Here is a 12,474-nt window from a genome sequence, read left to right as displayed (position 1 = left end):
TTGGGTGGCCCTGTGTCACATCCAGCTGCCAGCTGCTGGTTTCCCTGTTCTTGCCCAAGTCCCCACTGCCCTCACCAGAGCTTTGCAATGTTTCTCCAGTGGTTCAGCACACTGTGTTCTTTGGAGGGGGCTTGGGGATGGGTTCTCTCACCCCACTGGCTGAAAAGCCAGGGTGGCTGTGAGCTGAGGGGCTGGTGGAACGGGTATGCTGGAGCTTGCAGCTGGGATTTTTGGCTGGCTGGGGCTACAGGAGATCACTCACCCCCTGGCCAGCAGCCAAATGGTATGGCTGGGTGGCTGCCAGCGCTTGCATTAATAGCTGCCAGCTCGCGGTTTGAGGTCACCCGTTCTTTCCAGTACTTCATTTCCCAGCCCTTATTTCACGCCTGTAACGACGCGGAGCAGGCAGCAGCGCCCCCACCCCTCCCTGCCTGCTCTCTTCTTTGCTGGGCAAATGTCTCTTGCTCTTCTTGAGACCAGGACGTCACCTACTCATGACACCACATCCCAGCTGAGCATCCACAGGTCCCTTCCAAACCTTAACATCCTGTGATCCGGTGATCCCTAGATGCCAGGACAGGACTTGCCAGTATCCTGGGGGGACACCTTTACTTCCCTGGGGTCCTTCTTCTCCTTCTCCTTGGGACATGACTCAGGGGACCAGAATCATACTTCCAAGGAAAACAAACAAACAAACAACAGAAATCCAAACCCACCACAAGCCCCAGGGCCAGGGTGCAGAGGCTTGTGCCAAAGGCACAGCCCCTTCCAAATAATTTGTAGCTGCCGTCACTGCCTGCCGAGGGCTTTGGGAAGGTTTTATTAGCAGCTCGCTGTGCATAAATCTCTCTTCTCGTAACACACCCTCCGGAGGTGAAGAGCTCTGGGGAGGTGAAGCTGGGCTCCAGCCCCACGCCCTCCAGCCCTGTGGGGAGGAGAACGCCCGGAGCCCCCCTTGGAAACTGGGACGGTGGGATGGGGGGCACCCCTCTTGCTCTCTGAATCCCCAGGGAGAGGCAGAGGTTTGATGCCTCCTGCACTCGCTGCTCCGGGCAAGAGGGGACCTGGGGAGACAGTGACACGCTTGGGGTGTGGACGTGCCTGGGGAGGGGACACGCGTGGGGAGGGTCTCGATAGTTGAGGACTCCCAAGGGATGCTCCCGCCGGGGTAGGAGCCGGGCAGCTGGAGGAGGAGGAGGGCGGCGGTGCTGGCAGCGGCCGCCCCTGTCCCGCCGGGGCCCGCCCCGCCCCGCCGCAGCCGCCGGGCACCGGGCAGGCGGCGGCGGCGGCGGCGGCAGCGCGCATGGAGGCGGCGGCGGCCCCGGCCCCGGTCCCGAGTGGCGGTCCCGGTACCCTGCTGCTCTGCCTGGTCCTTGCCTCCGGTAAGCACCGGGCACCGGCTAGGTGCTCCCCTCTTCACTGTCCCGGTCCGGTGTCCCCTGCTCCTGCCCGGTGCCACCCTCCGTCCCGGCCCTGACTTCTCTCTGTCCCAGCTCGGGCTGGTCCTGCTGCTGCCCCTGTCCCATTCGGCTGCTTCCCAGTTCCACGCTGGTGCTTCTCCACCTGCCTCCCGCTGCCGTTTCGGTGCTCCTCTATGCCTGTCCCGGTGCTACCCTACCCCATTCCACTGCTCCCCCAGTCCCATCCACCTGCTCCTCTTTCTCTCACTCCCCCCCCACCTCAATTCCATCCCATCCATCACGCTGCTCCCCCAAGCCCCATCCCAGTCCTGTCCCAGGGACTTCCATGTGTCCCCTGAGCAATTCCATCTCAGTCCTTCTCTCCTGTCCTGCTCCTGTTTACTCACTCCTGTCCCTGTGCTCCCCAATGCTTCCCTGCACCCATGCCTGCGCCCCAGTTCCCATCCTGATACCATCACCCATCCCAGTGCTCACCCCATCTTGGTTGGGAATCTCTGGATCCCTTGGGGCCAGCATGGGGCTAGGGGGTGTTGACTGGACCCTGAAGTGGAACTGGGCTATTTTTCCCCACGTGTTGATGGGCTCATGGGTGCCTGAACTCCTGAATTTCTCCATCCTTGGCAGCACCAGGGCTGTGGGATATGTGGGTACCTGTTTGGGAAGTGTGTGTGGGAAACCTGCTCAGGGCTGGCAGGAGATAACCCTAGGTAGGGCTGAACATCATCTGGGTTTGGCGATACTCTCCCGGGTACAGAGTGCCAGCCCTGGGGTTTCGGGGGAGCTGTCCCCTGCACTGGTAGCAGTTTGGGCTTGGCCCTTTGGCAGGGCTGGTGAGATCGCTCAGCAAAACCTGCCCAACCTGTGCTGGCAGGAGGAAATCAAAGGTGGCTGACCTGGTTTGGGGCTGAGGTGTCCATCAGAGCAAGGCAAATGCCCTGGGTGGTTGCTCTCCTGCAATTCAGGCTTTCCCAGGGGAGCCTGGAGGATGTTATGAGAAATAATCATGTGTTTGGGATGCTGTCCTGGCTTATCTCTGGCTGTTCAGGGAAGGCTGCAGCCAGAGATAGCAGAGCTCTCCATGTATAAAAGAGATGAGGTTGTTTGCACCCACAGCTCCTGGAGACTGAGAGATGGGTGTCGGGGGAGCACCAACCCCCCAGAGCTGGCAGTGCCACTGGGGTACTTGCCAAGGGGCTGCCAGCCTGGGGGATGCGGTTGTACTAAGGGTGGGGATCTCGTCTTGGTGCAGAGCTTTCCATGCTGAGCTGTGAACTTGGTCACCAGGGTGAAGTCAGACTCCCGCCCTGTGCTGCCACGTGCCCCTGCCACACACAGCTGGTTCCTGGTGGGCAGCTGCTCCATGGCTCATCCCCTGGCTCTCTCCAGCATCTCACACCCCGCTGGCTGGGCCAAACTCCGTGGTGGGCTCCACCTCCTCCCAGCCTGCATCTTTCAGCTGGGGAGGGGATGCTCTCTGGTGGGGAAGTCCTGCTGGAGGCTCGTTCCTGGTCTCGTAGCAGCTCTATTCCCCAAAGCACGTCGCTAGCGCAGTGGTGCCTATATATAGCCAGCAGGGACGTGTGTGCTGGGCACTCCCTGCCATGGAACTGGGGGGACACTGGAGACTTGGCCAAGCAGCACTCCTGCTGCTGCCAGGGTGCTAAAGGGCTGGATGGGAAAACAGGTACCAGGGGATGATGCTGTCTGGGCCCAGCTGTCCAAATTCCCCCTCACAGGGAGGCCTTGGCACAGTTGAGCTATCGAGTCACCAACTGGGGCGGGAAACACCTCTCACCTCGGCGTCCCACCCTCACGGGAGCCACCCAGCGCCCTGCCACATCAGGCAGGACCTGTCAAGGCTCCCCTGGGTGCCACCGCAGTGGGGTGAATCGGTGGGGAGGGCTGGGCTGGCAGCAGGGCCGTGCTGAGTCAGTGCTGGTATGCCAGCGATCCGGTTACGGCCGCCGTGACGCGCCCGGGGCTGTGCCAGCTCCCGGCTTCATCCCATGGCTACAGCGAGTGTGGGCGCCCTGTTTCCAGCTTGGCTCATACTGGGAATCCCATAACCCAGTGAGCAATGCTGCAGTGGGGACTTGCACACTGGGCTTTGCTGGGTGTTGAGCTGCAGTGCTGCCTGTTCTGCAACCAGTGCATTTTTGGTCATCCCAAACCCAGGCTCCTCCAAAAGGACAATGCAGCAAGCAGGACCTCCCTGAATCCTCCCCAGCAAAAAGGGCTGCTGGCTGCCTTCAGGCGGAGCTGTGGCTGCCAAAACCCACCCCACTGCCTCCCAGACTCCCATGCTGGGGTGCTGGTGGGTGAAGGGGGTGGGTGGGGTCCAGCTTTCCTTCTCCTCCCGCCTGGAGAAAAGCTGATGCTGCCAGGGAAGGGGAGCCATGGGCACAGCTGTGGAGTATTTTACTGGTCCCCTCCCTGCAGTGAGGGCTGGGAGACTGGTGGTGGTGGTGATGCTGGGATTGTGGCTGGGCGCTGAGCCACCTCTGCTGTGCTTTCAGGCCTGGCAGTTCTCAGCGGCGTGGGCGCCGACGCCAACGTCACCACAGGCCATGGCACAGAGGGGCTCATCTGTGGCACAGCTGAGGGATGCACAGGTAAGGATGCTCTGGGGACCTGAGGGGTTTGGATGGGAGCTGGGTGTGGGGGAGTGGATCAGGGTGGGTGACAGGCAGGGTATTTTGTCTAGGATAGCCGTATGGCATTCACCAAACTGGGAAGTGGTCATGGCTGGAACTCCACAGCCAAGGACACATGTGCTGGTGGCTCAGCTTGGACCTGCCATGGGGATGAACCAGCTCTGGGATTCTGCTGCCTCTGGGCAGAACTGTAGCCCCTCAGTGGGGGGGGATTTCTTTGTCCTTGTCACTCCCAGGGAATGTGACCCAGCTGAAGCGGCAGGGACACTTCTCCAGGTGTCCGGAGGAGTACAAGCACTACTGTGTCAAGGGGAGATGCCGCTTCCTCCTGGCTGAGGAGACACCAGCTTGTGTGTAAGCCACCACCAGCGGGGGCATGGTGGCACAAGGCTGGGGATGCCGTGCCCATCTCCCCAGGAGGAGGGGGGGCATGGGCACCACGGTGGTTTTTTTGGACACTCCCTGTGCCATGGGGCAGGTGTGAACAAGGCTACACGGGGGCTCGCTGTGAGAGGGTGGACATCTTCTACCTGCGAGGTGACCAGGGCCAGATCGTGGTCATCTCCGTGATTGCTGCCATCGTCACACTCATCATCCTCATCGTCTGCACCTGCATCTGCAGCCAGTAGGTGGAGAGGGGGAGACAGGGTGAGGGTGGGAAGGGGCAGCCCTGGGTTGGGAGTGAATCCTGCCCACCTCCACCAGCTTGGGCAGGTTGAATTTGGGCTGACCTCCTCAGGTGGGACATGGCCTCTGAGGGTGCTGGGAGGTGCATGGATCATTGCTTCAGGGCTGGAGACCATCTAGAGCCTCTGCAGGGTGAATTCTGCTTTGTTTTGAGTGGGGTTTAATTATCACCCCTAATTATCACCCCACTCTCCAGCCACTGTCGGAAGCAGCGCAGGAAGAGAAAGGCAGAAGAGATGGAGACATTAAACAAGAATTTGCCTTCCAAAAGCGAGGATGTGCTGGAGACTGGCATCGCGTGAAGGTGTGTGGGGTTGGGAGGGGACAGCAGATCCCTGGGTGGTGGAGACTCCCAGCTGGGGACAGCCACTGAAGCTGCAGACCTCTCCCCTCTCTCCACAGGAGCTCCAGGTACCTGCGGGCGGGTCCCGGACAGTGGCAGTGGCTGGAGTGATGGACAAGGGCTGAATCATACAACATCTTCAATAAAGGGGTGATGGGAAGGTGTCCACGTGTTGCTGTGGTCCATATGGACCCTCTTGCCACCGTCCCACACTGTTCCCCAAGCTCCCCCATGCCACCCCCAGCACCAGTGACCTTTTTCCCACCATTTTGCCTGCGTCCCCTGCCTTTTCCCCAGCCGCCACCACCATACCCCACAGCTCTGGCCAGGCCAACGGGGTACGGAAAAATGCCCCCCCTCTAACACCAGTGCTTGTACTAGGGGGCTGCAGTGCCGCAGCGTGTCCGCCAGGCGGCACCACTGTGCGGAACAGCTGCGCGGGTGTTGATTCCCCGTGAGGCCGCCTGGGCGCGCCGCTGCCGCGGAACCGGCCGTGTCGGGCGGAGCTTGAGAACTGACCGCAGGCACCAGGGGATCCGAGGATTGCAGGAGCCGGCCTGGCCCCCCCCCCGGCTTTATTAACGGGCGCTCCAAGCCCCGCGGCCACGCCGTTGCGTCTGCGAAGCCCCTGGTAGCGCGGCCGCTCGGGCACCGGCGCTTGTTCACCTGCCGCAAGCGGCGATGATAGGTGAAAACGAGCCGAAGGGATTATCGGCAGCCGCTAATAGAGGCTCAAACCACCGTAGTTGCGCGCTGCTGGTCCTGCCCTGTGCATGTGCTTCCTCTTTGGCCTCCGGAGCCGCGCCAGTACTGGCCAGTAGCGGAGCGAGGATACCGGTCACGATCTGTTGCATGGGACGCGGGGACGGAGCCCCGGTCAGGGAGCTTCTCCTGGGTCTGTGCGGACAGACTGATGTGAGGATGGAGTAGTACGGGGGTGTAGAATCCGGCATTCGTTTTGCAGTTAATGAGCCGCAGGGCTGCTTTCGACTGCTGGCAGCCGCCCTCCCTACCCCCAAGACGTACAAAATTAAAACCCTTGGTGGGAGGCAGTTAGAAACTGAGGCTGCTGCGGGTTGGAGCTTGGGAGGACCACTGCAAGTGCATATATGGTGCTGTTAAAACTGCAATGACGACTTAGAATCCTGACTGGGAAGATAACACAGGCTCTGTTGGAATTGTTTCTGGGATAAGGCAGCAGAGAGAGTGTCCCAGAAGCATTAAGTTATATTTCTCCAGAAAGGATATGAACAGAATCCTGATAAAACTGATCAAATGGAGAGTCTGAAGGAATACCAAGAGTGAACTGTGTAATAAATTGGGCTAGAAACATAAAATTCTGCTGAAGTTGCATGAAGAAAGGGATGGAAAATGTGCGAGGTAGCTCAAAAAATGGACAGATTTTAATCTGGAGGGTGCTAGCAAGTGTGAAACTGTTTAATATGTTTACTGGTCAGGCGGGTGTCAGTAAAAAGGAACTAAAAGATGGACAGAGCAGAGCAGATGAGGACTTCACAATTAGTTGCATAGAAGATACAATCAATGTGCTTACAGTAGACAAGGGGAACACTGGAAAAGAAAATGCCCACATCTTTTGGGTGGACAAGGAAAAGAACAGAGTAAGGAATTCGATTGAAGGGGATCAGTTATTGAAGTCTCCCTGATAATCCTCTGTTTATAGTTAAGATGGGGAACGAAATAATGGAAATTTTAATTGATAACAAATAGCTTTAAGAGACTTATAGGGGGAAATAAATGTTGCTGGTGCCACGGGGGTTTACATTTTACAGCCTTTGACATTTTCAGTCGGAGACATTAACACGTGGGTTTCCCGTCGCTGAAGGTGGTCAGGATGTAGGTCAGATTGTGAGGGACACACACCTAGTACAGTACTGGGTTTAAAAGGTACTTTCTTTTGTATCCCGGTGGAGAAACAATGTTAGAAATAGTTTGCTTTCGAAGAAGAAAGCCCAACAACTGGATGAAAACTGCAGCCGTGGTGGCAACGCTACAATCTTTGGTAATCTATTGGAAAGGCTGAAAAGGGCTTCATACCAAAGGAATGTTGACAAAGTGATTGTTCCTAATTGCTGATGCTTTGCAGGGAGGCCTGAAGCTTTACCCTGTCTCATCAACAAAGCTGGGAAAGAGGAGTCGCGGCGGCGCTTTGGCATCCGGCGGCCGCCCGCTCCCCCTCTCCTTCGTCAGTTCCGGGATGTGGTGGGGCTGGGCTGCCCCGGGTCCCCGGGCGGGGGCTGCGACCGATAGGGAGGCGCCTCGGCTGGGCCTGGGTGTGCCGGCGGGCGAGGCTGCTCTAACTGAGAGTTGAGGAACCCCAGCGAGGAGGAGGAGGGATCCGAGCGGGGGTGTCCCTCCTGCGGGCGGGGCTTGCCCAGCGGCGGGGCGGCCCAGCACCCGCAGAATCCTAGCGAGAGTCCGGTAGCGCCGGGAAACCTGCGGCCAAACCTCGGCCGCCTTTGAGCCGGGGTGCAGAACCGCCCACGGGGGATTCCGCGGCGTCCAGGGGACAGCGCAAGGCCGAGGTGCACGGCTCCGAGCTTGCCTCGCCGCTCAGCCCCGCGCAGGCGCACTCCTCCTGCCGCCCGCTGTCATGGCGGAGAAGGTGCAGAAGAGGTAAGCCCCGGTTCCGTCCTGTCCCCCAGCCCAGGGACGGGTCCCCCCTACACACACAGTGCGGCGCGGCGGGGTCGCTCCCCCGCTGCTTGTGCCTCCCCGCATCCCTGCCCGCTCCCCTCAGCCAGTTCCCTGCTCCCCGTTAATGGATGCTCCCCCCCTCCGCTGGTTCCCCTCTCACATCCCCTCGGTCCTTTCTCGCAGCGTGAAGATCGCCCCGGGGGCTGTGGTGTGCGTGGAGAGCGAGATCCGCGGGGATGTGACCATCGGTAAGGTCCCGGTATCGTCCCCTCTAGCCCCGGGAGTGCCGCTGTGGGTGTCGGGAGGGTGACACCGAGGCTGTCCCTCGGCAGGACCCAGGACCGTGATCCACCCCAAGGCCAGGATCATCGCCGAGGCGGGACCGATCGTCATCGGGGAAGGCAACCTGATCGAGGAGCAGGCCCTCATCATCAATGGGTCAGTAGGAAGTGGGACAGGGCTCAGCATGGTCAGCCCAACACCAGTAACCCTCCCAGCAGAGCCTGGTTGGGAATGGTGTCCCTCAGAGCTAAGCGTGATGGATAGAGGGTTGGTTTGGGATCCCAGTGTGGAGGTCTTGGCTTGGGGCTTGCAGAGAATTGGTGAGTTTGGGGTTATCTCAACACAGATCCCCATATCAGTGTGGTCAAACATCAGTTTATGCTTGCAACTCTTTAAGGAACAAGGTTAGAAACCCAGGGGAGGTTGATTTAAAAAAATAAACCCAAAGTGGAGCATTTGAGTAGGTGGGGCACTGTGGCTTTCATCTCTTACCCTGAGGAACAAGTGACAGCACAAGGGGCAACAACCTCAAGCTGCCCCAGGGCAGGTTGAGGTTGGGCATTAGGAACAATTTCTTCCCTAAGAGGATTCTCAAGCTCTGAAACAGACTGCTCAAGGAAGCAGTGAAGTTACAATCTCTGAGGGATTGAAGACATGTGGATGTAGTGTTGAGTGATATGGTTTAGTGATGGACTTGACTCTGTTAGGTTAAGATTTGGACATAATGACCTTAAAGCTCTTTTTTTCAACCAGAATGATTCTAGGATGCTGTGAACCCTTCTCCATCTGACAGAGGAGAAGTGCTGAGAATGAGGGACCCTGTGCAAGGACAAGCAGTCTCAAACAGCCTAGCTGGCTTGGGTGGGATGTGTGTGTCCTCAGCCTCTTATGAAACAGAGCTGCTGAACAGGGTGGCATCTTTGTGACCTCAAAACTTGAACTATATCCACTCCTTTCACAGGTATCCAGAAAATATTACACCGGAAACTGAGGAAGTGGAGCCCAAACCGATGGTCATTGGCACCAACAACGTGTTTGAGGTTGGGTGTTGTATCCTTGCTGCCTGGTGAGATGTCTGATCTGATAATTCTCACTTATGGGCGGGTACAAGAAGAATCCTGTGGGAATCCTGTTTGGATTTAAACAGCCCAGGGCTGTTTGAGGTGCAGGGTGTTGGTTTGAAAAACGACCTCTGGGATTATCTTCTGAAACAGACCCAAAACACTGCAGTTTTCTTGAACATGGACCCATAGATTCCCAAGCAATGAAGGTGGGAGATAACAACGTCATCGAATCCAAAGGTATGCTGGGGCTTTTCCTTTTGGCCTTTGTGATGCTTTGCTCTTGGAGACACTGGGAACAGCAGAAGATTTTTATGGTGTTCTCTTGCTGTAGCTGAGGCCAAGCTACAGCTTATCATGAAGCTGTGATTTTCAGTATGTTATGGCCTTGGTGATGGAGCTTGTGATGTTCATCAAGGTCAGGTTGAACAAGGCCTTGAGGAACCTGGGCTGGTGGGAAGTGTCTCTTGCCCATGGCAGGGGGTTTGGAACCAGATGATCTTTAAGGTCCCTTCCAACCCAAACCATTCTAGGCTGCCTCTCACAGGGGTTGCTCTCTCCCTGGCAGCGTTTGTGGGCAGGAATGTCATCCTGACCAGCGGCTGCATCATCGGGGCCTGCTGCAATGTCAACACCTACGAGGTGCTCCCTGAGAACACCGTCATCTACGGCGCCGACTGCCTGCGCCGCGTCCAGACCGAGCGCCCACAGGTGCCTGGTGCCCCCCTGGCCTCCACTGCCCGCCCTCCTGCTGGCTGTGGGACTGCTGCCTCACCTCTCCCTGCTTCTCTTTCCAGCCCCAGACGCTGCAGCTGGATTTCCTGATGAAGATTTTGCCCAACTACCATCACCTAAAGAAGACCATGAAGGCCACGTCCACTCCTGTCAAGAGCTGAGTGCCTTTCTGCTTCTGGTGGGTTTCATCTGGTCCTGTGAACCCCAGGAAGCAGCCAGTTCCCACACCTTTGAACAAAAAAACCCCAAAACAACCACATTTTGCTTCTTTGTGTCCTTTATTTATATTGCAGCTTTGGAGCCATGGTGTCGTCACTCTAACTCAATGTACCTACTTTGCTTTGGGAATAAAGTGTCACCTGCTCTTCTCTCGAGGTGGGGCTGCCTTCCTTTCCAGTTCCCTGGTCACACAGGCACTGACACTGCCACCTTTTACTGTGGACATCCCTTGGGGACAGCCTAGATTCTAGCTCCTTCCCTAGCTTGCCAGCAGAGGGAGATGGGCCCACACTGGGCGAGAGGAAGGCTCAGAAACCGTGTCCTGGATCCCCCAAATCCATGCAGATCGTGGGGTGGGAAAGGCTACAGGGTCTCCCAAGGCTGCCTGCTGCTGCTGCCCTCCCAAAGGATCCTGAGCAGAGCTGAAATTCCTCCGCTCCTCAGCTGTTCTTTTGGTGAGCTTCTGACACGTCCACGCTTCCCGGGATTCCCTGGGGATGTTGTTCACAGCTTCCCCTTCTTGTACAACACAACCTGATGTTTTGTCTTGGTGCAGAAGGAAATTGTGGTGGAGCAGGAATTCCTGGAGAAAAGAGAGAGGAGAGAGCATCATCAGCAAATGGAGCCCCACGCAGCAGCTGGGTTGCAGGACACAGGGGTTTGATTTGGGACCAGGTGGGACAGTGCAAAAATGCTGCAGCACCCACCAGAGCCGATGGGATTTTCTCCCCAAGTTCGGTTGCAGGGATACCAAACCCAAAAGCTCACCAGTTCTGGGCTTTGTGATTCCAGCGTGGGGTCCAGGGCTGCTGGGAAACTGCAGCTCTTCCCCACAGCTGAGTCCAAATAAGGGCTGAGAACATCATCCTACTTGCTGCCTCTCCAGCTCACCCCAGCAGCCTCAGCCAAAGCTTTTTGTGAAGATGCCCATGAAGGGGGAAAATCATGGGAGAAAAAACACCAAATCATATCATAGAATTGTTTGGATTGGAAAAGACCTCTAAGGTCATTGAGTCCAAACATCAACCTAAGGGCACCATGCACATCCAACCATGTACCCAGGTGCCATGTCCACAGGTTTCTTGAACCCCTCCAGGGGTGGTGGCTCCATCACATCCCTGGGCAGCCTGTTCCAATGCCTGACCACTCTTCCAGTGAAGAAATTGTTCCTAATATCCAACCTAAACCTCCCCTGGCACACTTCTCCCCACTCTCCCCTTGGTGAAAGATTAAGGCAATCTCTTGCTGGGTATTTACCCCAAAAGCAAGATTTAGGGCACTAGATTTGGGTTCCTCCCTGGGGCCACCTGTTCTCATAGCCAACCACTTCCTATTCCCCCAAATCCATCTGGCACAGCTCCTTCCCATCTCAATCCCAGCAGGAGAGGTTCTGCTCTGCAAACTACCGCTGTGGGGAGGCTGGACACCCTCCGTAGGCTGCTGAGTCGTGGAGAAACGAGCTGTGACCTTAAATGTCCGTTGTGTCCAAGCCCTTTGCCATCAGCAGGATGTCCTCAGTGTCATCTCCGGTCCCGGTGTATTGTGTGCAGACAGCATCTGCTCTGGCCACAGCCATTGATCCAACACTTCCCTCCCCCCGAAGGTCTCTGTCACACTGTTCTGAGCTGAGTGCAGCCCTGTGGGACCACAGCCCCATGTGGTAGGGCTGGGGTCCACCCCAGCGAGGAAGATTCACTACAAGCTCACCTAAAGCCCAGCTTAGCACGGAGTGGGAGCCTAAATGCAGCCCCATGGCCATGGGGTGTGGTCAGTGGGAGCCCAGGTGGGGCTGGGTAGGATGATGAGCCCTACCAGCCCCTGTCCCGCTAAGGGCAGAGGGGTGGGCAGGGGTGGCACGCCACGGTAAGGACTCTTGCTTTAACTTCACCTCCCTCTCGCCGCGGACAGCCCCCGGTGCCCCTCTCTGCTGCCCCTTCTGTGCCCCGTGCCCCCAGCACTATTCTCACCTCTGCCCCAGGGCTCTGCTGTAGCCGTGTCCCTAGGACTCTGTCCCGTGTCCCCAGCCTTCTGTCCCATGGCCTCGGGACTGTGTTGCATCTCCCCAGCCTTGACTTGTGCCCCCAGCCCTGTGTCCTGAATCTCTAGCCTCGTGCCCTGTGCCCCCCGGACTGTGTCAATTTCCCCAACCTTGTCCTGTGTGCCCAGACTTGTGCCCTATGTCCCTTAGTCCATCTCCCCAGCCCTGTGTCTCATGTTCCGGGGACTGTGTCCATGTCCTCAGCTTTCAGTCCCGTGTCCCTAGCCCTCTGTCCAGTGTCTTCAGCCCGTGTCCCACGTCCCCAGCCCCGCACCACATATCCCCGCGTCCCAGGTCCCCAAGCCCTGCCCGCTCCCCGCTCCCCTCCGCCTCGTCCCTCCCCCGGCCCCGCCGCTCCGCCCCGGTCCCCCCCGCCACT

The 12,474-nt window shown here is 57.8% G+C and overlaps 2 protein-coding genes and 1 long non-coding RNA gene across 3 annotated transcripts; 2 read left to right on the top strand and 1 right to left on the bottom strand.

The window, feature by feature from the left end:
- Positions 1-1,213: 1,213 nt before the first annotated feature.
- Positions 1,214-5,453, top strand: BTC (betacellulin). The gene is made up of 6 exons (XM_068154089.1): positions 1,214-1,382; positions 3,938-4,033; positions 4,312-4,429; positions 4,554-4,700; positions 4,959-5,066; positions 5,165-5,453. The coding sequence occupies exons 1-5, from the start codon at positions 1,304-1,306 to the stop codon at positions 5,062-5,064; spliced, it is 546 nt and encodes a 181-aa protein (XP_068010190.1). The 5' UTR covers positions 1,214-1,303; the 3' UTR covers positions 5,065-5,066; positions 5,165-5,453.
- Positions 5,454-7,375: 1,922 nt separating this feature from the next.
- On the top strand, positions 7,376-10,212 carry DCTN6 (dynactin subunit 6). Its single transcript, XM_068153819.1, has 7 exons — positions 7,376-7,739; positions 7,944-8,008; positions 8,093-8,198; positions 9,004-9,092; positions 9,296-9,343; positions 9,672-9,814; positions 9,901-10,212. The coding sequence occupies exons 1-7, from the start codon at positions 7,717-7,719 to the stop codon at positions 9,997-9,999; spliced, it is 573 nt and encodes a 190-aa protein (XP_068009920.1). The 5' UTR covers positions 7,376-7,716; the 3' UTR covers positions 10,000-10,212.
- LOC137448899 (uncharacterized) lies at positions 10,202-12,388 on the bottom strand. Its single transcript, XR_010989255.1, has 3 exons — positions 12,025-12,388; positions 10,826-10,968; positions 10,202-10,640 (listed from the first exon to the last, which is right to left on the bottom strand). It is a non-coding gene; the product is annotated as an uncharacterized lncRNA (long non-coding RNA).
- Positions 12,389-12,474: the final 86 nt, after the last annotated feature.

Source organism: Melanerpes formicivorus, unplaced genomic scaffold, assembly GCF_026170545.1.
Source record: "Melanerpes formicivorus ecotype bairdi unplaced genomic scaffold, bMelFor1.0.p_v2 SCAF_27, whole genome shotgun sequence".
In the NCBI taxonomy this organism is placed as follows: Eukaryota; Metazoa; Chordata; class Aves; order Piciformes; family Picidae; genus Melanerpes; species Melanerpes formicivorus.
Note: the sequence above shows the minus strand (reverse complement) of the source record. Positions and strands in the feature narration are given on the sequence as shown.

Bases quoted from the DNA above. Each gene is read 5' to 3' on its own strand.
- BTC (XM_068154089.1), top strand. From the start codon at position 1,304: ATGGAGGCGGCGGCGGCCCCGGCCCCGGTCCCGAGTGGCGGTCCCGGT. The intron at 1,383-3,937 runs GTAAGCACCGGG...CTGTGCTTTCAG, and splicing joins CTGCCTGGTCCTTGCCTCCG to GCCTGGCAGTTCTCAGCGGC. The intron at 4,430-4,553 runs GTAAGCCACCAC...GCCATGGGGCAG, and splicing joins GAGGAGACACCAGCTTGTGT to GTGTGAACAAGGCTACACGG.
- DCTN6 (XM_068153819.1), top strand. From the start codon at position 7,717: ATGGCGGAGAAGGTGCAGAAGAG. The intron at 8,009-8,092 runs GTAAGGTCCCGG...GTCCCTCGGCAG, and splicing joins CCGCGGGGATGTGACCATCG to GACCCAGGACCGTGATCCAC. The intron at 9,344-9,671 runs GTATGCTGGGGC...TCTCCCTGGCAG, and splicing joins CAACGTCATCGAATCCAAAG to CGTTTGTGGGCAGGAATGTC.